Below are 26,907 nucleotides of genomic sequence, written 5' to 3'. Positions count from 1 at the left end.
CTCTAGAGTACTTCAACCATATCATTGAGGGGGGATTTGTAAAGATATGTACAATGATATGGTGTTGTAGGCCATAAGTCAACTATATGGTTGAGACCAATACTTGGTACTATATACCGAGTACTTGTATTGTTTCATTTGAACATTTTAGTTGGAGTTCACTTGTGTTCACAACTCTTCTCCATTCTTGTTCCTACAGAGCTCCTCTGAAATCCATATTCTAGTACCTCTCAACATGTTGGTTTGTTTGAGGACTTTGTTCCTTGTTGTCTTGTCTTGATAGATTACTCTTGCCTGTGCCCCCTTTTGGTGGCCAAAATCTATTTCTTCTGGATCCCATTCAATTTGGGGATTTGTCTTCTTGAGATATTCAATCTTTGTTTTCATACTTCCACATTCTAGAGTCCAATCCTCGGGTAGCCTTCTTATGTGTATAATCCAGTTATTTCTTGCTCTTTTACCTCCTCCTCATAGGCATCACACTTATTGATCTTGGTATTCACCGTTGCTGTGAATTCATGTTCAATAGACTTGAGTTGAGTGATAGCCAATTCCTGTACATTGGTCACAAGCTGTGGTGCAGGTACTGTTGTACCACATGCTGTAGAACTTCTTGAATTATTCCCTCTTCGCCCTTGCTTTTCATTTCTGTAATTGTCTTCTTGAGAGAGGCAATGCGGATCTTTGCATCTCCGAGTTCTTGCTGTAGGAAATAAATCTGCTCATGTGGATCGAATTTACTTTGGGTAGGTCAAGACATAGGGAGATAGTGTTGAGGCTACAGAAGCGTAGAAGGACTTCTTGGTGCTTGGGATTGTAGCAAAGAGCTTTGTTTTGGGGAATTCCATCGGGTGGCTTGTGCTGAGAGCCCCTTTGCTAAGGCTGACCCCCATGCTGGGCCATAGCCCTGGGGTGGGTTCGCTCCTACTGCTAGACGACTTGAGGCACAGACTTGTGGCCAACTAGGGTTTGTGAAACGACGATGACCTAGAGGCGGCACGGCTAGGGTTTGTGCTCAACGACCTTCTACTTGGTGACCTTCTGCCCGGGACAAGTCACTAAAATGGACAACCGATGTCACAAGCCATAAGTCACAAGTTACAAGAGGTGGCCATATCTGCCAAAGTACACATGTCTATCCCCATAGAGGACACAAAGCTACAATGGGTGAGCTTGTTGTTCAAGCCTCTATTTTCTCCACACACTCTCCTCTCAGTGAGCTCTCCAGCCTCTATCTATCCTCCCACTCTCCTCTCCCCCTCCTTCCTAAATGTAGAATGCCGAATGAATCTCCTTGATCCTCCCCTCCTCCTTCATCCACATCCACGGTGCCTTGGAGGGTCCCTCTCTAAGAATCTCCTCCCTTTCTCCTAATTGGTGGTCCTTCTATCACCCTTAGTGCATTGCTGGCTCTCTTAATGGCTTGGGCGACATCCTGACTCGCCAGCCTCTTCTAGTCGGCACGGTGTAGATACTTCGGAGGATGTGCCTATCTTCGGCTTAGACGAGTACATGCTAATGGAGATACCTCTTTTGGGAGATACTGGCTAGCATCACTGCTTGGCAAATTTGGACGAACGGATGCACAGAGGCCTTAGACGGAACACAGGTCATCTCTCGCACACTCTGGGCAATATTTGGGCTGACACCGACCAGTTGGGCAGGGGTCTTCCCGGGTAGTCTCAGCCAGGAGGGTTACATTCCTTAGGGAATGGAGGGGTTCCCCCTTTTTCTTTGAGACTATAGCATGGTTGAGGTGGCACTTTCAACCTCAACCTTAGTTTCTTTTCAGCTCATTTTGAGTTTTCTGTTCCCTATTTTAGGGGAGTTTTTTCTCATGCCCAGCATTATGTATTTCCGCTTTGAGCTTGCTCACACTGGTATATTTCTTACTTATTAGAATTCTTTTTCATGAAAAAAGAAGAGGTGTTCTTTCACTGTTTTTAGCTTTCTTGTACTAGCTGTTCTTTACTAGAGCAGCTATCTTATGTTTCTTTTCGGCATCTTAGCGTAGGAGTCGTAGCTGTCTCACTTTGAGACAGCTACGAATGTATATTCTTCTTAATGAAAGGTTCTTTTACCGAAAAAAAAAAAATATATGTACATATGTATTAAACCGTTGCAAATGGCTCATATATGTTCTACATAGAGCATGTTCTCATCTTCATATTACTTTGCATCTATCCATGAGAGTGCTTCACCATATTTGAAGAGGCTCATTGAAGAGAATTATTTAAAATTTAGGATCATGTTTGCTTACACAATAGGGATTTACCTGATCACAACCAGAAGATACTTTTTGCTGAAGCCAAGACTCAGCATATGCCCACCATCCCAAGTCTTCCACATTTAAATAGATCATCCCTGCACGGCTTACTGTGGCAGGTGAAGCTTGAGAGAGGTCCTCAACTTCAAAAAGCAACGATACCTGAAGCTTATAAAATTCTTATCAACAAATGGTTGCAATATATGTACATAATTGTAAGTGCAAAATATGTGTGTGCATGCATCTGCACGTAGACATACACACCTATGAGCTACATATGTGTTTTATGTTTCAGAGTGCACATGGACTTTGCTCTGGAAAAACAAATCATATTAAAAATCATAGACATGAGGACAAAACAAATCTCCTCTAACTATATCTGTTGTTAACGTCAAATCTGAAAGGGAGACTTTTTACAAGGAAAATGAGAACATGCCTGCGATGGCATGGAAATGCGTTCTCCATTCAAGAGAGTGAGGATTTTGTTGTCATCTAGCAAACTATTCATAGATTCAATCCATAACGTATCCACAGGTCCGTCAAATAGTATCCACTTTTTATCGGATGATTCATCACTGCAAACTTTCCTCGTAATGTTTGAAAGCACACCATCAGTCCACTCGTTTGTCAATCTATTGAATGTGCCATATATTTCATCATTTGAAAGAGATAGCGGATTTATGATATGCACATGAACATGCTCAAAACCTTCAATCCCTTGATCTTTGAGGCTACCCTGAGCACGTTGAAGAGTTTTCCAAGAGACCGTTTTTCCCGAGCCTGTCTTTCCTACCAGCATGTTTCCATGCCTTGCAAGCATACAATCATAGACCTGATGAACCCAAGATACTGTGGATCATTACATTTAAACTCTTTAAAAAAATAAGGTTAAAAAGTAAAATTTTAAGTTTAAAGGGATTCTATGAGTTTCTAAGTCGTTTACCTTTGTAATGAAAGGAAACGGGTTTAAGACAGCAGGAGAAAAATTGCAGATGTCATATTTCACATTTCCAGGGTAACATTCTCATATTCCTCCCCTCTGGAAATTTTGGTTTTTTTCAGGGATGTGTAGGCATCTATCCTTGCTCTCTATTATGTTCACTATTTAACCATGCACAAGAACACCACTCAAATATAATACCATAAAGGACAGAGTGTACATAATTGATATTGTACGTTTGCTAATACAGATCATGCGACAAACACAAACAGCTTAAAACCTCATAATGGCCACACAAACTGTCAAAGACCATCAACTCCATCATGCATAGAAAGGAAATTCAGCACTCGATAGTGAATGAAGACACTCGTATAAACATTGTTTTCCCACATATGCACACACGAGCACACATATATACTGAGTTTTAAAAAAAACTCCAAAGGTGGAGGGGGAATTGATCAAAATGAAGGTTAGCTTTGAGTCTAGCTCAAAATGGAATTAGATGGTGATCCACCAAGTCTGGCCACCCAAGGAGCTCAAATGGCAGCTTCCTCAAATCCCTCTGCCTTCAGAATTCCTCTTTTACAGAAGGATGAAAGCAGGTTGAGCATGTAGTTCAGAAGCTTTTGGATAGGATCATGGTAAGGCACATTACAAGATTGCACAACGAGGGGCTCAACTAGATGGAGCAATTGGGACTACATGGTGAAGGTGCATGTTGGAGAGGGAGACAGAGAGACGGTAGGCTAGGGAGAGAGATAATGATACTCAAAGAGAGACGTAATAAAATGGAAATGAAATAGCAAGAGCAGTGAACAAAATGAAAGTGCTCACATGTAGACCAAAGAGATTGTAGGCTTGATACTTGATTGATTGGACACTAGACAAGTACAGCTCTTATATAGAGCACACACACACATATAAACATCAATGCATATGGGATAACTCCTAATGGGACACATGGCATCCATAGGACACACTAGAGTAAAACTCACACTAGGACTCACTAGAACAAACCAAAACTGACTCAACTTGACTCCATTTCCTAACACCCCCCCATGGAGGAAAGGTGAGTGACTACTGGAATGGAACTAAGAACAGAACATGACAATGACGGTCATCAAACTATGCAATGATGGACATGGCTCCCATGCTAACTCAGTGGCAAGTGAGCATGGCTCAGAGGCTAGTGAGCATGGTATAGACTCAGAGGCTCACCTAGCATGGCCTAGAGGCTCATCATGCATGGATGCGTGATCAACTCAGAGGTCTAGGAGACCAATCGGAACAGAGCCTCAAATTTGAGCAATTATGCCCAAAGGAGGCAAAATGCCCAAATGAATGTACCAAATAGTAATGAAATTACATCAATTTAAAGAAATCCCCCAAAATTTTACATGTCCGAAGCTTCAATTATGCCAAAGTACTGCAAAAGTCAGAGCCCTAAATTCTGAAAATTAGGGTTTTGGTATAAAATTAGGAAAAAGTTTAGGGCTTTTCAAAATTTGTTGCAGGAAAGTGTCCTAGGAGCACTCAGAAACCCTCTGATCATGAAAGTCCCAAAAAATACTGAGTATCCAACCTGAAATTTCAAAACTCAAATTTTAGGTCAAAAACACAGTTTTGACTGTTTTTCTCAGATTTCAGCACTGGATTTGCTCTTCAGAGTGAGCAGAAATAGAGGTGGGCAACTCTAGAGATAAAGGAGGCAGCTGAAAAATGACCTCAACCAAACCGTAAATCATCCAAAACAGTGTGGCGGCTGGTAGAGAGGCCACGAACTTGCTAAAAAAGGGGTCTAGAGTAAAATTTTCCCGATGAAGAGCTCCAAGACCAGCAGCTTCACTAATGGAAGCAGCTCCAAGCTTGAATTTGTTGAAGAAGAGCAGCTCATGGAGAGGCTAAGGGTGAGAAGAGAACAAGATGGGGAGAAAGAAGTGGAAGGGAGTTTAATCATGGAGGAGAGGATGATTTCCCTTGTGAGCTTCCCTCATCCTTTAGATTGAGCATGGAGAAGGGAAAGGTAGGAAAGGAGGCTCTGATACCACATGAAGTAGTAGTAGTAGAATTTATTAACGTCCACGGGGAGCCAAAACTGACCCATGGGACCATCTCAATACAATGTAAAGAAAGTCTCCTCAAAAAGAGGGATCAGGATCTATGAGTTCCTGACGACATGTAAAAAGACGAGTGACAAAAAATCCCAACGCTGCCCGAGAGGCAGTAGAGAGAACTGATGTCAACTGAGTGGAGTCCTCCAGTATCTGAAGGTGCATGGTGGAGAGGAAGAGAGAGAGACGGTAGGCTAGGGAGAGAGATAATGATACTCAAAGAGACACATAATGAAATGGAAATGAAATAGCAAGAGCAATGAAGAAAATGAAAGTGCACACATGTAGACCAAAGAGCTTGTACACTTGATACTTCATTGATTTGATACTAGACAAGTACAGCTCTTATATAGAGCACACACACACATATGAACACCAATGCATATGGGATAACTCCCAATGTGACACGTGACATCCATAGGACACATTAGACTAAAACTCACACTAGGACATAGAACAAACCAAAACTGACTCAACTTGACTCCATTTCCTAACACATGGTATGGATATCCAAGAGGATAGGAGGAAAATAGAGAACCAGCCATGCAGAAAATGCTGCAGAAATATGGCAAGACCTAGGAACAAAACTGAAATTCCACAAGCAAGAAATCAATCCAATGGAGAATTATGAAATGCAGGGATACCTCAGGGAAGATATTTCAATGTTCAAAGGGCATATAATTTGCATAATAATAAGTTGCTGGAGAGCCTGCGCTCCTGCGAGCTTCCCCTCCCCCCCTCGCCGTTAGCTCTACCTCCCCCTAGCTCCTCCCCTCGCCGCGACCACCCCCACCCCTCCCCCTCCGCCCTCGACCCCCGTCCCCCCTCCCCCTCACCTGCCGCCCACCTCGCTGCGCCCTCGCCTCGCCTCCGCTCCAACCCGCCCCCTCGCTCCAACCCGCCCCCTCGCCTCCGCTCCAACCCGCCCCCTCGCTCCAACCCGCCCCCTCGCTCCAACCCGCCCCCTCCGCTCCAACCCGCCCCCTCCGCTCCAACCCGCCCTCGCCCTCGCCTCGCCTCCGCTCCATCCCGCCCCCTCGCTGCTCCCTCGCCCTCCGCCCCGCTCCAACCCGCCCCCTCGCTGCTCTCTCGCCCCGCCCCTCCGCTCCATCTCACCTCACCATTGCCGCCCCCCCCCTCGCCTCCACTCCCCCCCCCTCTCCCTCGTCTCAGCTTCCCTCACCCCCCCCCTCCGCTCTCTTCCACCCCGCCCCTCCGCCTCACCTCGCTTCACCCAACCCCCCCCCCTCGCTTCACCTCACCCCCCCCCCCCTCTCGCCGCTCCGCCTCACCCGCCGACCCCCCTCGCTTCACCCGCCCCCCCGCCTCCATTCCGCTCTCCCCGCCCCCCGCTTCACCTCTCCGCCCCCGCCACTCCAACCCCGCCCCCCCCGCCCTTCCGCGCCCTTCCGTATTCCCCGCACCCCGCAGCCTCACCCCGCCCTCCGTTCCGACCCCCCCACCCCCTCACTTCGTCTCGCCCGCCTCACCCCCAGGCTCCACCTCCCGCTTCGTCCCCCTTCTTGGGTGGCAGCCTGTTTTTTCCTCATCGGAAGCTTGCAGTTAGTCTTGGCGGTATGGCGGCCCCCTGCCCGGATCCGGAGGCCCAGTCGGACCCTCCCTCTCCAGATGCCTACCGCGTTATCCTGACAGAGCAACAATCATCTCGTGTTCAGGAGGTTGCCATTGACTTTGCTCGTACCTCTGTTTACGGTAGAGTCATTGGACACTCCCCCTCCAGGTCTACCATCAGGGACTGGCTCCAGTCCACTCTCCTGCTAGAGGATGGCCATATTGAGGAGGTGGCCCTTATGGGAAGGGGCATCTTCTGGCTCAAACTCTCCAATGAGAAAGCTGCGAGCAACCTGATTGTCGGTTCCCCCACATCGGTGGATGGGAAGATAATCATGATAGTCCCGTGGTACCGTGGATTCAGCGCAGCGGATTTCGATGTTCGGTTCCGTATACCTTGCCACCCAGTGACACTAGTTTTTCCAGGGCTTGCTACTGAGTTGCGGCCGATTGTCAGGGACTTGGGCTCCCATTTTGGCTGGGTTATGCACGACACCTTTGCCGACGCGGTGACCACGGCAGGAGCTCCCCGAGTCCGTGTGGCTGTGGCGGATCCTGCGACTCTCCCTGCAGTGATCGAGATTGTGACAGGTGCCGGCAGCATCACCCAGAGCATGATAGTCACCGGACAGCCAGGTCAGTGCCTGTGGTGCCACGGCTTTGGGCACTTGGTGGCTGCTTGTCCACGCTTCGCCAGCTCGTCTCGACCCCCCCCGCCCCCGCCCCCTCCGCCCCCCCCCCCCCCCCGGACAGCCACGTCAGGAGGAGCCGAGGCAGCCGGAGTCTGGTTCAGAGGTAGTGGGCGGTTGGACTGAGGTTCGAAGGAAAAGAGGAAAGAACAAGAAGATTTCGGATAAAGGCAAGGGGGCAAAGGTTACCCTTCCTGCAGCAGCACTCCAGAGACCTGACAGGCAGACGCCCCAGGGACCTGGGAGAGCTTCTTCTTCGACGGCAGCCCGCCCTCCACAGCCTCAGATCCCCCTCTCTCCCGCTCCCCCGCCTTCTCCCCAGTTTCCCCCCCCGCCTCCTCTTCCTCAGTCTCCTCCTCCTCCCCCTCAGCCCCAGTTCCAGATGCATCCCCATCCCCCCCCCCCCCCCCCCGTCCCCCTCGCCTCTCCTACAGAGTTAGCTGCACCGTCGGCTTTCCAGCCGAGTGCAGCCCCCGCTCCACCTCCTCCACCTTCTCCGCCAGTCGCCTCCGTGGAGTCCGAGTCGCCTATCCCGCAGCCTCCTCCCCCTCCCCCCCCGCTGGCAGGACACCCGGAGTCTATACCACCAGTGGAGCAGGCTTCCCTTCCCGCTAGCCCCTTAGTGGCAGACTCAGCTGGGTCTCAGCTCCAGGAGAGAGAGCTTCCTCGAGACTTTTACAGATCTGGCCCCTGGGACTACCTGGATGTGGCCAACCTTGGGACCTTCCCGGCTTGTCTCGACATTAGTATCTTCCTGCTCCGCAAAGGGGCGGATGGGAAGATTGCTGCCTTGGCTCCCAGGGATGGCCCTAGCTTCGCTTTCACGTTCCTCAGCGATGGCACCGAGACCTGGACAGACGACTCGGTTTGGGAGGCTCTCATAGAGCAGACACACGCCCAAGTTTGCTCCTGGATAGGCCCGTCCGATGGGCAGCTTCTCGAGACTCAGTGGTCCGAGGGCGATGTGTGCCTGCGGTGGCGTTGCGCCGCCAAACGCTTCCGACTGATTGTGATCCTCAGACCCCCCCTGTCATGGCCTCTCCCCCAGGATGTCAGAGCTTGGTCCCAACAGAAACTCCGAACCTTCTACGGGATGACCACTTCAGAGATCTCGAGCTGGCTCGAGAAAGCATTTGCTCATGGCACCAGAGGCCTCTCGCCATTGCTGAAGGTGTTGAAGAACGGGCAGGACGACCCCGTCTCCCCCTCCAAACCTTCTCATAAGCGGCAGCGCCTCCATTCCGATATGTCTGATTCTTCTTCGACTTCGACCGCGAGCAGACAGTTGTTCGCAGCCCCCCGTCCCTCTCCATGAGCCTACACCTCGTATCCTGGAATGTGAACGGGTTTCACTCTTCAGGCACCCGTGGTCCCAGGAAGCTCATTTTGCGACAGGAACTTCAGCCTGCAGTGATTGGTCGATTGGATGTACTTTTGCTCCAGGAGCACAAGCTTTCTGCGGCTCATTCCCGTAGCTGCGGGAAGGTTCTCCCTGGACGTTCCTACACTTATTGGGAGCCTTCGATCGGCGCACAGGGGAGGAGTGGGGGTGTCTGTACCTCCGTGTGCGAGCAGTTAGCCCAGGAAGTTTTCGGTCACGGCACGTTGATCCCAGGCCGAGCCCTTTGGGTAGGCCTGAATTTGGAGGGATCCAAAATAGGAATCCTCAACATTTATGCTCCCACAGACCTCCGATGCAGAGCCACCTTCTGGAGGACACTTACAGGGATTCTTCCAGACATGGATTCCTGGATTGTTGGAGGAGACTTCAACAACCTGGAGACCTTGGAGGACCAGCAGGGTAGAGATCCGGAGTTCACAGGTATGGCTCAGGCAGAGCAGTCAGCTTGGGACTCTTTCATCTTCGCGACAGGAGGGAGGGACAGTTGGAGAGACCCGTCCTTCCGGCGTTGGCACGGGAGCCTGGACTTCTCTTGGGGCTTCCGCAGGGAAGGAGGCAGACTCTTGGAGAGGCTTGATAGATTTTATGTCAGTGATTGGGCCATCAGTAGAGGCGGCCAGGCGGGTATAGTTCCAGGGACGACACTCTCCGACCATGCGCCTGTGCTCCTATCATTAGATTCGGCAGCCCAGACTCTCCCCCCCCGATCATGCAGGATTCCCGACTCCATCTTCTCGAGGGTGGACGTGCGCAGCAGCATTTGCAGTCTTTGGGACAGAGACTGGGGGGAGGGCGTGGATCTGGTAGACTCGGCCGCGCAGGCTCTGCAGGAGTCCAGCCAGATCTGCCAGCTCGCAACCCTACAAGTTCGACAGGATTGGTGGGGCAGAGAGAGAGCTCTTCGGAGGGACCTCGCCTCCATTCAGCGACTCCAGCAGGCTTCCCCGGGCTCGGAGGAGCTTCGGATCCAGGCCCTTCGAGCCAGAGCCCTCCTGGAGGAGACCCTCCAGCGTCGCTCCGAGTTTTCCTATCACGCCTCTCTCTCCTTCTGGGCCCGGAAGGGTGACCGGATGTGCAGGGAGTTCTTCAGGACGCATGGCCAGAGAGCTGCAGGTGATCAACTTCGGAGTCTCAGGACAGCGGATGGTCACATCGTTACGGATCCGGGGGAGGTCCTAGGGTTGGCCACTGACTTCTACAGGACCCTCTTCCAGCAGGAGCCACTTGCCCCTCGTGCTAGTCGTGCCCGTGAGGAGGTGTGGAGGCACATTCCACCCCTGGTCCAGCCTAGCATGCAGGCGACGTTGTTGGCGCCGTTCACCTTGGATGAGATGTTGGAGGCCTTGATGGCTATCGACGGACAGAAATGCCCAGGTGAGGATGGGCTATCCCGAGCATTTTTCACCTCCTTCTGGGACCAGATCCATCAGCCCCTCCTTGCAGCTCTGCAGGGGATTTTCAGCAGCGGTCAGATGCCAGAGAGCCTTTCCTCAGGACTGATTTGCCTCATCCCGAAGGGAGGAGATAGACAGGAGATCCGCCAGTGGCGTCCGATCACTCTCCTTACCACTGCCTACAAAATCCTCGCCAAGATGATCAGTGCCAGAGTTCGGCCTCTACTCCCAGACCTCTTCCATGACACTCAGACAGGCTTTGTCCAGGATCGCAGTATCCTGGATAATGTCTTCACCTTTTCAGAGGCGGCGGAGTGGGCTCAGTATAGCGGATCACACCTTGCCATTTTACTTCTCGACTTCGAGAAGGCCTACGATCGCGTGGACTGGTCCTTTTTGGAGGGGACTCTGGAGCGGCTAGGTTTCCCGGCAGGTTGGATTCAGGGTATCTCAGCTTTGTACAGGACAGCGTCTAGCAGAGTCATCATTGGAGGCAGGATGGGTGAGCGCTTTAGCTTGGAGAGATCAGTACGTCAGGGCTGCCCCCTGGCTCCTTACCTGTTTCTCTTCTTCGCCGAGGCCATGACTTACTACCTTCGGGCGAGGTCCACAGGACTCAGGGGTGTTCGCCTTCCACTCCGGGAGGACACGGAGCTTTTGGACTCAGAGTACGCAGATGATACAGCCCTTTATGTCCAGGACGATGAGAGGATGCTAGAGAGGGTGCGGATGGCCCTGGAGGTTTTCTGCTCGGCCGCTGGTGCGAAAATCAACTGGAACAAATCAGTTGGTTTTCTCACAGACCCGGGGGCGTGTTCTCAGTGGGAGCGATTTCTGGGTTTCAAATGGATTCCACGTGGACAGACAGCTAGATACCTTGGCTTCCAGGTTGGCCTAGACATCATGCCAGCTCAGCAGTTTCTCCCGGTGCTAGACTCCATCCGACGGAAGCTGCTTTCTGGAGCACTGCTAAGCTCTCCCTTGCAGGTCGTGCCTTGGTAGTTAACCAGGTCCTCCTAGCCACGGCTTGGTATGTGGCTTCCTGCTGGTGCTTCTCGAGATCCAGCGTGGCACAGCTCAGGAGGTTGGTTCGGAACTTCCTTTGGTCTGGGGAGGATGGGCATAGAGATACCAGAGCCAGGGTTGCTTGGCAGACAGTCATTCTTCCGCAGGCTGAGGGTGGCCTGGGGGTCATTGATCCAGAGCTTCAGAGTCAGGCCTTGTTAGGCAAGCTTATCATTCGCGGTTTGACCCCAGGGGGACAAACGTGGAAGATGTTACTTCAGCAGGGAGTCGGCTCTTGTGTCCCGCGCCGAGGTGGAGAGTGGCTACCGTCCCTCAGGTGGATCTTCACCTCCGCCCCGCTCCCCACTCGTTCGTAGCCTCCTCATGGTTTGGAGGCGGCTCCGCCTCAGTCTCATTCAGTCCCCTCCCAGCTGTCAGGAGGAGATCGATCGCCAGCCGCTTATCTGGAACGGTCAGGTCAGAGATGCCAAGGGCCTTCAGTTGGGGGAGAGATCACATATCAGGTGGGACGGCTGGATGAGGGGGCCAGCCCGATCCCTTCGTGTTTGGAGGGATACGTACAGACATCTGGAGATGACTGATCTTGCAGACGCAGCTGGAGGTGCACGTGGAGCCCAGGCGAGACGCACGGAGATCGACGGTGCGATCCTAGCTGCTTGGTTGGTTCCACCTGAGCATCAGATCCTCATGCCTGGTGACACCCGCTGGCTGGGACAGTTCACCCCCCGTGGCATTCCACTGGTGATCGCAGGACGTATGGATGACTCCTCTATCTCCTTCTTCGCGGTTTCTGGGGATGGACGACTCAGGAGAGAGGGTGCGCTCATCGACCCCCTACTCCCGTGGCAGAGGGTTCGGGTCGTAGGCCTCTTGGGGAAGGTCTGGCGTACCGACCCTAGCATCGAGCAGGACCAGGTGCAGCTTTGGCGTCTTTGGCTCTGGGAGGGGCGGGCCTTGTCAGAGCTTGAGTGGGACCCAGGAGAGTGGTGGTGGCCAGAGATTGTGACAGGACAGGGGCCGACCTCCTTCTTCGCTACAGTACGACTCTGGGCAGGCGAGTTCTCGGGAGGATGCAGAGCCGCCCCCCCACCCAGCGACCCAGCTGGTACGCACAGGGTATTTCCAGGTTCTTTTTGCAGGCATTCTGGAAGGCCTTGTGGGAGAGCTGGCGGCCGCGGAAGATCTCATACTTCCTGTGGCTTCTTGCCCACAAAGGTCTTCCAGTGGGGAGCTGGTTGAGGCAGATAGGCCAGGACGGTTGCTGCCAGATTTGCCATGCGGATGAGGAGACACCAAAACACTGCCTGTGGAGCTGCACTCGCGCCCAGGAAGTGTGGAGGTGGACTTTTGGGATTCTTACTCGCGCAGCACCAGAGCTAGGATTGATCACTTGGGGCGCGTTCTGCTGGTGCAGCACCGCACCTGGTCTTCATCACTTATTCGAGGCATGCCAGCAGGACCCCACTTTCCTTATTACACAGGGGACGTGGGGACCGCTCGAGGGTATCCCACAGCACCTAGCAGAGGCTGATACAGGAGTCCGGGAGAGGCAGCCAGTCTGGGAGATTATTAGCAGCATCACAGGGTGGCACATCTGGACCTCGCGCTGCGCGCAGATCCTAGGTAGCACCTCCTTATCGACTGCCCAGATCATGGCGGAGATTTGGAGTGAGATTATTCATACTCTCAGAGGCCAGTGGGACCAGATTCAGGGAGACTCCCGGGCCGGTCAGGAGAAGCGGAGACGCTTCCTCCGGGCTTGGGACACACAGGGCCTCTTCTTCGCGCAGACTACGCAGGGCCTTCGGTGGCATTACTCTCCACCCCGATGGCTGTTCATTCATACTCGTCTTATCCCTCCGTGAGAGGATGGTTTATTTTGCTACCTTTTAGGGCTGCGTCTGATTTGTGAACGCAGCCCGTCAGCTATAAGCTGACCTCTTGTATCTTGTTCTCGAAGTAATATAATTAGCACTGTTTTTTCGGCAGAAAAAAAAAAAATAATTTGCATAATAAGAACCAGCTCCCCTGATTTAGAAGTGAAAAAAGGTAGATGGACTAGACCAAGAATTTCAAGGGAGGCGAGAATATGTAAAATCTTGCCAACAGGGGAAATAGAAAATGAAGAGAACACACTCTTTCATTGTACAACATATGTGCATATGATGGACAAATATAGGGAAAAGTACAGTAGCAATGTCCTTAACCTAAGAGTCCTTTTGAGTCATCCAGCCAAGTAATTGGGTGCATACTTGAAGCAAAATTTTGGGACACCACGATAAATTTGTGGACATGGCTGACCAGCTGGCCAAGCACATAATAACAACTTAGGAATTTCCAAAAACTGTAGGATGTGAAGAGCTACCATTGTTTTTATAGTGGGTTCTAATCCTATAGATCTTCTTGGGTCTCAAGAGTACTTTAATACAATCGTATCATATCATCCTTAGGGTATGGAGCCTCCTTACTGATATACTAGAAGATGCATGTGAAATCAGGGGGATAGTGACTCTAAAAATGCTATAGAAATTTTAGCATGGCCCGGGGACAAAAATGCAGTTCTACAAACAGGAAATTCACAGAATGGACAGCTACAGATGGAAAAATACATCGGGGAAGACATATCAATGTTCCAAAAGATATCTAATCTGCAAATTTGGAGCCAGTTCACATGATCTAGAGGTAAAGAGGGGGCAAGTGGGTGAGACTTGTCTAAAGGGAGGTCCGATCTCTTCCAAAGGTGTTACCGGAGGCCTAAGGCCACTGGTATGAGGTGCAAGAGTGTGTGAAACGGTCAATATCGGGTGTGAATGTGAAGCTCCAAAGGGTCGTAAGCACTGGTGTGGTAGATCGCTGAGTGAAGGTGCAAGCATCTATGCTATCAGTGATGGTGCAAGTACAACGTAGTACTGGTCTGGGTAGACAACGGTGCGAGTGACGTGCAATTGCTAAACCAAGAAGAGTGCAAGAATCCTTGGGAGGTGGTGAATGAGAGGGAGAACACAAAAGTTCAACGTGAATAAGACGAAACTCGAGCCACATGACACAGGGTCTATTATACCAAGTGAAGGGAGATGAGGAAGGAGAACACAGTAGAAAGAAGAGTTAGAGTAGCGAGCATAGATGGGAAGAAGTAAAGTTCATTAGGAGGAATGAATCACACACTAATCAGAGTTACACAAGATGGCAGATACACTAGGCGAGCTCTTGACTGAAACCCGAATGTGCCTATGCTAGAATGCCCCCATCCCCTCTCCTTTGCCCCTCTTCACCTTCCCCTCATCGTCGGCTTCTTCTCGCTGCTGCTAAAAATCCCCTTCATGCTTCCTATTGGTGGTCTAGTGATACAATTTCCCATGTCCACACCATGTGCACCATCTGAGCTCCCTTGATTGCTGCAGTGTAGTGTGCTAGTATTTTACTCTGACCAAGGTCGGCTCAGCTGGCCAAGGTCGGTCCACGTTTGACATGCCTCGACATTTACTGCTCTAGTCAAAGTCCTACTCATGTGCCACTCTAGTCCATTATTGCTCACATATTGCTCACATATAGCTCTACTCATGTCATTCATGTGACAGAAATGTGACCAAGATGTGACAGAGACATGGTAGCTAGCTAGGAACGGAATGGAAATATGAAAAGCATAATGAAAGGCAAAATGGAAAGGAAGGAAAGTACAAATGCAAGGCAATAACCAAAATACTCACAATGTATTGATAGCTTGATGTTGACTGATGTAATAGACAATAGACAAGTAAAACACTATATAGTGTGACACTAGACTCTAGAAAGTCACAATGTCTATGGGATATCTCCCAATATGACACGTGGCACATCTAGGACTCACTAGACTATAAAACACCACCTAGACCACCTAGAACACACATTTTTGACTCACTTTGGCTTCATATTCCAACAATACTAACTACATAACAACCTTGTAAGATGTTTATTTCAATGGATGTAAAAGACCACTATTAGTTTAAGAGTGGTCACTAGTCTCATAGATCCTAAAAGGTCTCATGTGCACTTAATACAATCATACTCTCTCTCTCTCTCTCTCTCTCTCTCTCTCTCTCTCGCTATCTATCTATCTATCTATCTATTTTTTTTCCAAAGAAAGGAACCTTCTATTAATGCTTGAAAGATTTCATACAAGATAGCAGCCCCGAAGGTGCTGAGTATGAAAAAAAACTGGAAAAGGTTGAAAGAAAGAAACCGGCCTGTTCCAGAGAAGCCCAGCTCACTACCTAGGGGATCTCTGGAACTGGGGCTAACAGCCAAGTGGGGGGACTATACAGCCAGTAAATCCCTCGTGGAGTGAAGATGTAGAAAACACATGTAGGCCAAGCCTTGCATAATCGAGCACGCCTCTCAATAGTTGCCCTCGAGCCTAGAGTCCCATGCTCCCGGGTGGACCGTAGAGTGTAAATGATATCCTGCCAAATGGAACTAAGGTAGCCGAGGGTGGAACCGGGTGCTCTCCCATCACAAGACTGCAACGAGCCATCACAAGACTGCAACGAGCCACCCAAATGGAACTAAGGTAGCCGAGGGTGGAACCGGGTGCTCTCCCATCACAAGACTGCAACGAGCCACCCAAATGTTCCAAGCCGTGATGCTGGCTACCACCTCCCAAACACTGTCCTCCTCGCCTGGATCCACTCTCGCAATTGTCTCCGTGTAGGCATGAGGCCCACAATTCTGCCAACAAGCGCCTTGTCCTGGAGGGACTGAACTACCTACTGTACCTTTTGCTTGTCAGCTGGGGAAAGAAGATCATTTACGACTGTGGGATTCGAGGGTGCTGCCATAGAGCCCCTCTGGCCAGACCAAGGGTCACCACCAAGGTTCTTTTTTTGCCTTAACCAGCACAAGGAGGGCAAGAAGGCGAAGAGGGAGAAAGTGAGGGGGTGAGAGGGCAGCCGACAGGGGAGAGGAGGGGGACGCGGGGGAGTAAGGGGCGGAGAGGGCGGGGGGGAGGAAGTGGAGGAGAAGGGGGCGGAGATGGAGGTGGCAGGAGCGGGTGGGGCTGGCGGAGATGGAGGCGGCGGGAGCGGGTAGGGCTGGCAGAGGTGGAGGAGAAGGGAGCTGAGAAGGAGGTGGATGAGATGGAGGTGGCGGGGCTGGCCGGGGGGGGGGGGGGACAGCAGAGGTGGAAGCGGGAGGAGCGGGCGGGGGGCAAGGAGGCGGGAAGCAGCGGGACGGGAGGCGGAAGCAGTGGGAGAGGCAGAAGCAGCAGGGCGGGCATAGAGGGGGAGGCAAGGAGGTCGAGGGAGTGTGGACGGGAAGCAGAGGAGGCGGGCGGGGAGAGGCAGCGGGGCAGCCAGGGGGGGCACGGTAGGAGCTCTCTCTCTCTCTTTATCTATCTATCTATCTATCCATCTCTATCTATCTATCAGGCCCTTCTTCTCATTCAACTTTGCTCCAGCTCCCCCAATTAGGGCCTCTAGCCTCCCTCCACCTCTGCTTCATCTCCCCTACATCTATGGAGGCCTTGCTCAACCTCTGCTAGTTCTTCTGCTCCAACTCTCATACTACCTCCAACCTTGCTCCACTTCTATTAGTTCCCCCACTCCAACTCACTCGCTCCGGCCTCTCTCCCCCTATCTCCTGTCGTACTCCCCTCCTGCGTGCTCATACCCTTTCTTTTTCTCTCTGATCTGTCTCTCTTGCAGCAGCTCTAGGTGGAGAGGGGCAGGTGGGCGAGAGCGAGGATCCCCAAAGAGGAAAGAACCTACAAAATCTTCCCCACAGGTGAGGTAGAAGATGAACAACATGTACTCCTAAAATGTAGAGCCTGTTAAAACTAATCATTACAATTGCATGCAATAACAAAGAACGGAAATCAAATCTTGTATTATAGATTGCAACAAGGACTACATCTTGGGTGGATAGCATTTTGACTCACAAAACCGAGCCCCTCCCTGCCTCTCCTACTCAGCACCATCCCCCCTACTCAGTCCCCCCCATGCATTGCTCCCCCGTTGCATTGCTACCTCTTCCCTGTTTCTGCCCATTCATACACTCCCTTTTCTTGCTGCAGAAATGAAGCGAATCGTGCCCTTCGCCCAACCTTGAGGCTCACCTTGAGGCTCAGAAAAGAAACTACAAAACAACAAGCATAGGCATGAAAACAGGACAACATGACCAAAAAAAATGAGGGGAAAGAAAAAAATCAGCAGCCTAGATGACAACAAAAGGGACATTAAATAAAAGAGTGATATATTCCATTCAAAACAAATCATACAACAGGTGGGAGAGAAAGTACTCTATCCCTAGCCTCAACAATGTGGCAAAAAAGCCATGGAGGTGGTCTAAAATGCCACGACATCCCAAAAGGGGTCAAGTGAAAAAATAAAGAGCAGTCCCATGTCCTCATGAAGGATATAAGTCTCCCACGAGCTGCCAAAGAGGTGCCTGTACACCGCTCCCACTGACTCCTAAGAGTGAAGATAATCTCTGCCCAAATGGAAGCGAGAGTGTCTGCCTCTGTGCATAAATGGTCCCCAAGGACAAAAGAACATCGCGAACACCATATCCGCCATAGGGTAATGCTAGAAATCACCTCCCAGGCTGACCCTGCAGCTGAAGTAGGCATGGAATCATGTGCTGGTACCGGTACCAAAAGTAAATCCTGTGGCTCCATGATGCTGGTCTCCATGGGACCCCGTCTATGGCGACGCTGCATGAAGAAACCGAAGTCTCCTGGCTCTGACTCAAAGAGAGTAAAGGCTCCAGATCCTCTCCCCCAAAGAGCAGCGCCCCACGTCATCAGAAAGGACTCAGATGTGACATATGAGAACAACCTGAAGATACCTGTCCATACCACTCTAGAGCTGATGCAACTCCATAAACAGTGCTTGCTAGATTCCTCTGCAAGCTGACAACGCCTACACAAGGAGGGTCTACCCATCTGCTAGAGCCAAGTACCCACAGGTATGCCCCTATGTATAGTGAGCCAAAGAAAGTAGGAGACTTTCCTGGCTCTACTGATGCCCCAAAAGTGATTCCAGTAGCTCCTGCTCCCGCCGGATAGGCAGATGTAGGCTCAAAGTACCATGACTGGTAGCCTGCATAAAGTATCTCATAGCCTCTGCTACGAAAAGGAAAAGGTAAGGTGCGGGCATCCATGTCGTACCGATCTGGATAGCTGAAAAGCCGGTCCTCTGCCTCCACAGACCACCATCCTGCTAGAAGAGTGAGAGTAAAGTAAGGAGACCCATAAAATCCATCTATCACTGAAGCCTAGCCTCCTCATAGTGCCCTCCAAGAAACCCTAGTCCACCCTGTCATAAGCCTTCTCAAAATCGAGAAGGTGAACTGCAATCTCCTACTGACTCTCGTTCGCCCAGTAAGCTCTTCTGCTTGGGCTCTCTGCACCTCGCTTGCTTGCATAGCCAGTGTCTGAGAATGGTTCAATCGATTGCAATAATGATATCTAGCAGCATAGGCTTGAAACAAAGGGCCAAGGTCTTCGCTAGGATCTTGTAGGCTGTCCCTAAAAGTGTGATGGGTCTCCAATTACGTAGGACCTATCTAGAGCCTCTGAAAAGGTAGAAAGTAGATGAGGCCCAATCGTATCCTAGAGAGCTCTAAAAAGGAGGGGCGACAGACCGTCCTCCCCCGGTCATCTGTCTCTGGGCAGCTCATGTAACGCATCTGTGATCCCCAGGAGTGATAGCGGGCTATCCAAAACATGACTCATCCTGTCTGAAACCATCTGGGGGACATGACACCAAATCTCCTCTCTGGCTCTAATCATCTCCTCGGTGACTAGATCAGCGGTGTACAGAGTGGAATAGAAATCAGAAGTGATCTCAACAAGTCGATGAGGATCCGTCTAAGAGACCCGGCCTCATCCACAAGTCTACGAAGACTGTCCGAAGAGTATCTCTGACCCACTGCCCTGAAGATTTCTCTAGAGCATCTATCCCCCTTCTGGATCCAGAAGGTTTGCTGGGAGTAAAACCTGAACTGGGCCCTCCTTCCCTGAATCTCCTCTAGTCTCTCATGAGCCTCTGAAAGCTGCCCTCTGATGAAAAGAGAATGAGGAAAGCTCTGAATCAATCTTTGAAGTCTGGATACCTCCGCTCTTCCGTTCCGATCTCTGATTCTGAGCTTTTCCTTCTCCTCTTTTGCCCTCAACTGGCAGGCCATGCTGACTCTAGCCAAAGCCCCCTCTACCCACATCAACCAGCCCTGATCCTCAGGAGTGTCCTCTGTCAACCAAGCCTCTCTCAATTGTTCCACGAACTATGTGTCCTGAAAAACAAAGTCCGGAACTCTCACAAAGCCTGTGCTCTCCAATCGAGAGGTAGGGAGAATCTGTAATAGGACTGGAGCATGGTCAGATAAAACATAACCCGGGCGGCTGTCCTCCTCTGGCTTAGCCCCAATGGCCAATGTAAAACCTGTCAAGCCTAGCCAAAGAGAGAGAGCCATGGAAAACCCCGGACCAAGAGAACTGAAGACTATCAGCCAAGTGACGAAAGTCGTCCAATCGAGCTGCATCATGAAGTCTGGCATGCAAAACAAAACTATCCCACTCCACTCTCTCCCTATCAGAAAGTCCACCCTGTCTTCAGAGAATTCAACCATGTTGAAATCTTCTCCAACAATCCAGGTGTCTGCCTGAGGAAGGGACTCTCTGAGCTGTCTCCAAAATGCACGTCTGCGGGCTGGATCTGTGGGAGCGTACACATTGAGAACACCAACTGCTGTGCTCTCAATCTGAAGAATAACATAGCATGCCATGCTCTCCACTAGTGTACCCTCTTGGGTGATATCTGGGGCCCACCTAGCTGAAATTGAGATACAGACTCCTCCCCTCATACCATCCGCTGAGCTCCAATATGTCCGGCTCTGTCCTCTGAGTAAGGATCTGCATCTGTCAATCTTATCCTGGGAGAGCTTATGCTCCTAGATAAGCACAATGTCTGGAGGGGACCCTGAGGAAATAAATCGAAGGGAGTCCCTAAGCAGCTGCAATCTAGGAACTCCCGATCTACGACCATCTGTATCTGAAATAAATCTACGGCCGTTCGGTCATCTCACGTTCCAAGAAATGATGGACAGCCTAGACATCGGATGGAAGTGAGGGGATGCCAGTGGCAGTGGCACAAATGACTCTCTCTGACGGTGCAATCCAAAGTCGGTCCCTAATCAAGCTCTAGATCTGCCCCAACTCATGTAAAATGGCTCCATCCAAGGGAATAATACTCTGGCACGAACTGAGGAGCTGAAAGTCAAACCAACCAGCACTCCTGGGCAAATCAAAGTCTCCCTGTACCTCAAAGAACACAAACAGAAAGGCCCTGCCTCCAAGAGTCCTAGGGCAAGAATGAATCTGCGAACCGACAATACGGTGAACTGATGAAAATTGAGTCATGCTCAAAAGCTATCTATCAATCTCACTGTCAAGAAGCTTAGCTGACCAGCTTTCGCTCCCCCGAGAACGGAAGCTTCCTGCAGAGAAACGAAGAATGTGCCCCTCTCTGGATAGAGTAACAGATCCCAAGTACTCCTCTACCTCCTCTGACCGTCGACAAAATACCGGGAGAAGTTCCAATCTAGTGAGGGAGTCTGTGGAAACCCCTCGAGCCAAAAAGGACCAAAACTCAATGGGCAGATCTCTGTCCACCATCCTGGGGTCAGGTCTAGGAGTCAGAAGAGCTGAAAGAGGCTGAGCTGTCCTAACTCTACACCTGGAATAGGTAAGAGGGAGAGGAAGAATCTGTGACGAGGTGCCTGTACGCAAGGGTGATTGAAAATCTCGCTCAATCTCATCTGCTAGGATCTCCCAACCCTCACGCCTGTCTAGGTACTGAGCAAAATCTGTGACCACACTCGCAAAAGATCTGGATAAACCAGGAGTGAAAAGCTGCGAGGACGAGGCTGTATTGGGAGGGGTGTTTGAGAGGATGCTCCGCATAGCAACAAAAGAAGGTATTGTGCGACAGGGAAGAGAAAGAGGTCTCGAGGGAACCTCATACAGGCGCATGAGATCCTGGGACGGTCTCTGACTTTGACCTGTGTCATGAAATACCTCTCTCTCACTGGACTGCTGTGAAGAGGCATTCATCACCGTGTCCGCAGCTTGAGCAGTATCCTGCTGGATAACTGTCTCGGAAACCAATAAATGAACCTCCGGGGTGGAAGCGTCAAGAGTCATCAAATCCTGAGTTACTGTCTCCTGCACAGTGTGAGGCCCTGGGTCCTCTGCATCTCCCCTTTCCGGGGTCTCCTGCACGTGTGCCTCAACTCCCTGAGCTACCATCTCCTGCACAGTGTCAAAACCTGCCTGTGGATGGTCCTCTGTATCTCCCCTATCCAGGGTCACCTGCACATGTGCCTCAACTCTCTGCCAACTGTGAGCTCATACCTGGGGCTGCTCGAACTGTCGACTCTCCCTCTGTCTCTGTCTCCTCCGAGCTCTCCGTGAAAGCTGTTCCGCTGGGCGCACCTCCAAGTCCTTTGAGTTCACTGGAGGCTCCCCCAAAAAGGTCTCCTCTCGCTCTGTTGAATGAGTCGAAGCAGGCTCAGAGACCCCTGGGGGCTGCTCATACTGCTGACTCTCCCTCTGTCTCTGTCTCCGTCTCCTCCGAGCTCTCCGTGAGATCTATTCCGCTGGAGGCACCTCCAAGTCCTCTGAGTTCACTGGAGGCTCCCCCAGAGGAATCTCCTCTCGCTCTGCTGAATGAGTCAAAGCAGGCTCAGAGACCCCTGGAGGCTCATACAAAACCCTCTGCTGCATTTGGACCCCATCTCCAGTGGAGTACAAAATCAAAGTAGGCAAAGGTCGAGGAGGGGGGAAATCTGAAATGAGTCTAACCCTCGTAACACCTGTACCAGTAAGTGACTGAGCATAGGAAGTTCTAGCACCTGAAGGGATGATTGTACCTGCCACACTAGCCATATGCTCCACCGCTCTACGACGAGCTAACCTCATCAGGAAGTCTAGGGAAAAGGATCCAAAAGGAGACCTGTCGCGGTCCAGAGGAAGTAGAACTGAAGTGCTTCTGCCAAGGCCACAAATGGATGACTCTGCTCTGAAACTGAATCGGTGAGCTCATAAGTACTCTTTGAGCCTGCTCTACAGACTGAAGGCCAAAAGAAAAGTACCCTTTGCCAAGCAATCAGAAAACCGTAACTGAGACACCCAAAGAGGCCATGCACCAGTACACCCAATCACGTAATTGTTGGCCTCTACCGGGTAGAAAGCCAATGATGTGAGTCGAACAAAAACCCTCCTCTGCTACCTCAATCATTTGCACAATGTCGAGAGGAAAAGAAACTGACTTCAATCTCCTCAGGTTTGGCGACGGGAGTGGCATTAGTGTCCTCCATTGTCTCAACTTACGCTGTCCTGAGGGGAGGAGCTACCTCTGCTGGAAATACCCACCAAGAACTCACAGCCAACCACCAATAAATCCCAAAAAAGAAAACTGTGTAAAGAAATCTCCAAACTTCAGCCTGCGTGGGATGCAAACAGGTTGCTCAGTGCTGAAGCAGACAGCTTCGCCAATGCCTAGAAACAGCTCAGGATAACAGCTCTCTAGAACATGAGGCGAATCGTCCCAGAGAGGGCCCTGAAACTGTCTAACCTAAAGCAAGGGAGGGGGGCAACCTGAAGGGGCGACCTGGGCTGGGCACTGCCAAGAGACCTGGCCTGCGCGACCGGTTTGTAGGCGACCTGGGTGCCAAGAGGCCTGCGCGGCCGAGGAAGCAGATCACAGGGCCAAGGGGCTGCGCAGTGACCTGCGAGCTGGGTGCTGCCAAGGGCCTGGACAGCGACCAGCGAACTGGGTGCAGGGCCAAGGGGCCTGCGCGGCCAAGGAGCGAGGTGGTGAGGTGCTGCAAGGGGGGCTTGTGCGGCCACGGTACCTAGGGAGAGGGGCTGGGTGAAGGCGATGGGCAGTGGCGGGCAACAACAGCAGACGGGGAGCTCCTCGCTTTCGATCTTGGTCACCTTTTGGCTACTTTCAGCATAAAAAGGGACATTAACAACGATGGATGTGCAACGGGCTACAAGCTGATAGCATCCCTATGCAAAAGCTGTTAGAATATGAAGTCAAGTTGAGTGTGTTTTAGTGTGTTCTACTAGGAGTTCTAGTAGAGTCTTATGTGTGAGTGCCGCATTTCATATTGGGAGATATCCCATATACACTTTGGTATTCTAGTGTGTGTGCCTATCCCTCAAGCAATCTTTATATGATAGTTAATGATAGTTATGCTGCGAGGGACTTGGATGCTAATAGCCTTGAAGTGTTTTCTGACTGTTTTTGAGTTCTTCCATTAGGCTCTCTTTTGGAGTCTAATGTCATGTACATTGATTTCATGTTAATTTTATAGTTACTGGTTTCACAAAAAAAAGTGTGTGCCTATCCTATATATGATTGTACTCGTGTGTCACATCAACACACATCAAGGAGTCTACGTCAAGCTTATCAATGTGCGTCCTTTCATTTTGGTACTTCCATTTCTCTTTCTTCCATTTCCATTTCCTTTCATTATGTTTCCATTTGAGTATCATTTTCTCTCTTCCTAGCCTACCCTCTCTCTCTCTCTCTCCCTCTCCTTCATCACCATGTTCCTTTATGTGGTATCAGAGCCATCCTTCATCCTCCCTTTCTTTCTTCTTCCCTCCTTCCGTCCTTCATTTCTTTCCTCCTTCCTTTACCCTCTTGCTCTTCCAAGGGATTGAGGTGAGGGAGGCTAAGAAAAAGGAGCTAATCTCCCTCTTTCCTCTTGGAAGGCAGCCCTTCTTTCTTCACCCTTTGCCTCTCCATGAGCTGCTGATCTACATCGACCATGCTTCTACCATCACCATCAGCTTCAGGATTGCTGCTATTTCTCACCTTAGGATTGTCGCCTGTTACTCACGCTGCCATCCTTGGAATTTTTGCCTACTGTTGCTGCTATTCATGCTTCAGAATGCTGCTATCTGCCCCGACATCAACATGAGCTGAGCTCCTGTTACAGCCCACACTATTCTATCCTTTGCTATGAGCTCGCTCTTCAGCCCGTATTATTGCAACATTTGGAGCAGACATGGAGTATTCCAAAAGGGGTATCCCAGATGACATGCTACATGATCAGAGGGCAGCAAGAGGCTAGGCCACAAAAGGCGATGCCTATCACACTCATGTTAAGGCAAGAAGATTTACTTTCATTCCCATTGCAAGACCATACATTTCAATTGACTGTATCAGATGCCGAACATTTTGATTCAGAGTTCCGTAAAAGAAAAAAGAGACATCTGCATAAGCTTGGCTTAGAAAAGGTACCCCTCCAAGAAATTCAATGCCATGCAAACGTTTTTTGCAAGAAAAAGGCATCCATTTGCATCAAGATTTGGATGAGCATCTTCTGATGGGAAATCCAGTAGTTTTTCAACCTCACATCTCTAAAAGCCATTTCGCAAAACAGGTGGGCAAGCAAAGTTGGTGAAATATATTCTCTTCATAGACTAGGCCTAGCAAAAAGCTAGGGCCCCAGTCATGGCTGCCCATAGTACATCCCCCCTTGGCTTCATATCGGGAAACCAGGATGAAGTCACACACCACTCATAAAAGAAATAACATCAATTAAGGGGGACCATCCAAGGTTGAGTACGTTATAGACTCAATGAAAACAAAATAGGACTACCTAGGGCAGAGGACCCCAAAATACATCAAGCTGTAGTAATTAAAAAAATATCTCTTTGTGAAAGAGATGTCCTCTAAGTAGCCACTGCACGTGTGTACACATCCCTGCGAGAGGATGATGATGTCGATGAAGCGCTAGGCATGGATGCCCCAAAATATGTGTCGGTGAAGTCCAAAAACAGCTGCTAGATTGCTCCAAAATAAGTTTTTGGCGACCAATTCACGAGGAATGTCCGCCAATGCTGAGGGAGAACCATGAACTGATGCAGGAGTGAGCTGAACTCACAAACGAGGACCAGGAGCAATCACTAGGACACCAGAGTACTTGATGGGCGAGGACCGTGGCGAGGCTAAGGGAAGGGAGGCTCTACCTTAGAGGAGAGGGGAGCTTCCATTTGCGGGCTTCTCTCATCCTCTACATAGAGCAAGAAGAAGGAGAAGGTAGGAAGGGAGGCTCTGATACCACATGAAGGAACATGGTGGAAAGAGGGAGAGAGAGAGGGTAGGCTAGGGAGAGAAGAAGTGATACTCAAAAGGAGACATAATGAAATGGAAATGAAATGACTAGAGCAATGAACAAAAATGAGAGTACTCACATGTCCACCAAAGAGCTTGTAGCTTGATACTTGATTTATTTGACACTAGACAAGTACAGCTCTTATATAAGAGCACACACACACATATGAACACCTATGCATATGGGATAACTCCCAATATGACACGTGGCATCCATAGGACACACTAGACTAGAACTCACACTAGAACACACATTTTGACTCACTTTGGCTTCATATTCCAACAGAACTTAGGACATGTGAGAGGATGTGGAAGCACTATCCGAATGAAGATGCTAGTTTTCGTGGTTTTTTGTGAATTGAGAAAGAGTCTGTGACCTTGTGTGATTGTGTTCTAGTCGAGTTGTGTGAGAGATTGCCTTGATGACTTTGTGTTATGAATACCTGCTCTGGTTACCGGTGCATATGCACACTATGTTACTGATCGCATTGGTGTCTCTTCTTCTTTTCAATTCGAAGTACAGTTGGAAATTGTGAGAATTGTTTTAAGTTGGGAAGAGGATGAAGGTTTCCTTCCATGTCTGTGGGTTTGTCTATGTGAATATTGAATGATAGCAGACTGTTTGAGTGAAGAAGTTTGGTCAGACTAGAGCCATGCTGTGATTGCTTGAGGGCAGTCCAGCCGTTCCCCCTTTCTTTGCTATCAATGGATAATCAGCGATATGATGATTGGTTTAGGTAGGGGGTCATAAATTTGGAGAGTCTTATTCTACATGAGAAAACTTCATGGCTGCACGGGCATGGAAAGCAAAAGGCAAGGGAAAAGAAAAAGGCATATCCCATGCGTTCCAAAATTTATTTCTCACTTCTCAGGAACAAAGTCACCAACCAATACTTTGAGATATTATACACAACTTGGTGGCCATTTGTTCTAGGATGCAATTTTCTTTGGCCAGAAGGATGTATTTTCTTAGGGAGTGGAGAGGTAGTCCTTTCTTCTCTAAGTCTCTCACTGGTTTGGTGTGGCACTTTTAGCCGCAATCTTGGTCTCTTTCACGGCGGTTTGCATATCCTTAGATATATCAGTGTATTCTATCACTTGTTTTTCAAGATTTGCATGATGTATTTGTAGCCGGCAATAAATTATTCTGCTATCAAAAAATGGCTGCTAGACAGGGCAATATGAGAAAGGAGGCAAGTCAAGGATGGGAAAGGGGAGGCTAAGGGCAAGAGGGATCAAAGAGGGAGAAGTAAATGGCAAGGGGATCTTCTAAGAGAGGGCGAAGTGAGGGATATTAGAGACGGAGGAAAGAGATTAAGCAAAAATTATAGCTGAGAGTGGG

The 26,907-nt window shown here is 50.1% G+C and overlaps 1 protein-coding gene across 1 annotated transcript in view; it reads right to left on the bottom strand.

The window, feature by feature from the left end:
- Positions 1–26,907, bottom strand: part of LOC147885929 (dynein-1-beta heavy chain, flagellar inner arm I1 complex-like) — a 629,024-nt gene that overhangs the window by 331,750 nt on the left and 270,367 nt on the right. Inside the window, exons 37-38 of the mRNA XM_087396248.1 lie at positions 2,703–3,098; positions 2,276–2,428 (exon numbers count right to left, since the gene is read on the bottom strand). Coding sequence (XP_087252374.1) covers positions 2,276–2,428; positions 2,703–3,098 — 549 coding nt within the window. The remainder of the gene's footprint in view (positions 1–2,275; positions 2,429–2,702; positions 3,099–26,907) is intronic.

The sequence above is a fragment of the Dipteris shenzhenensis genome, chromosome 25 (genome assembly GCF_047967505.1).
Source record: "Dipteris shenzhenensis isolate YYH24624 ecotype China chromosome 25, Dip_SZ_1.0, whole genome shotgun sequence".
NCBI classification, from domain to species: domain Eukaryota; kingdom Viridiplantae; phylum Streptophyta; class Polypodiopsida; order Gleicheniales; family Dipteridaceae; genus Dipteris; species Dipteris shenzhenensis.
The sequence above is the reverse complement of the archived record's forward strand: the minus strand, read 5'-3'. Positions and strand labels throughout refer to the sequence as shown.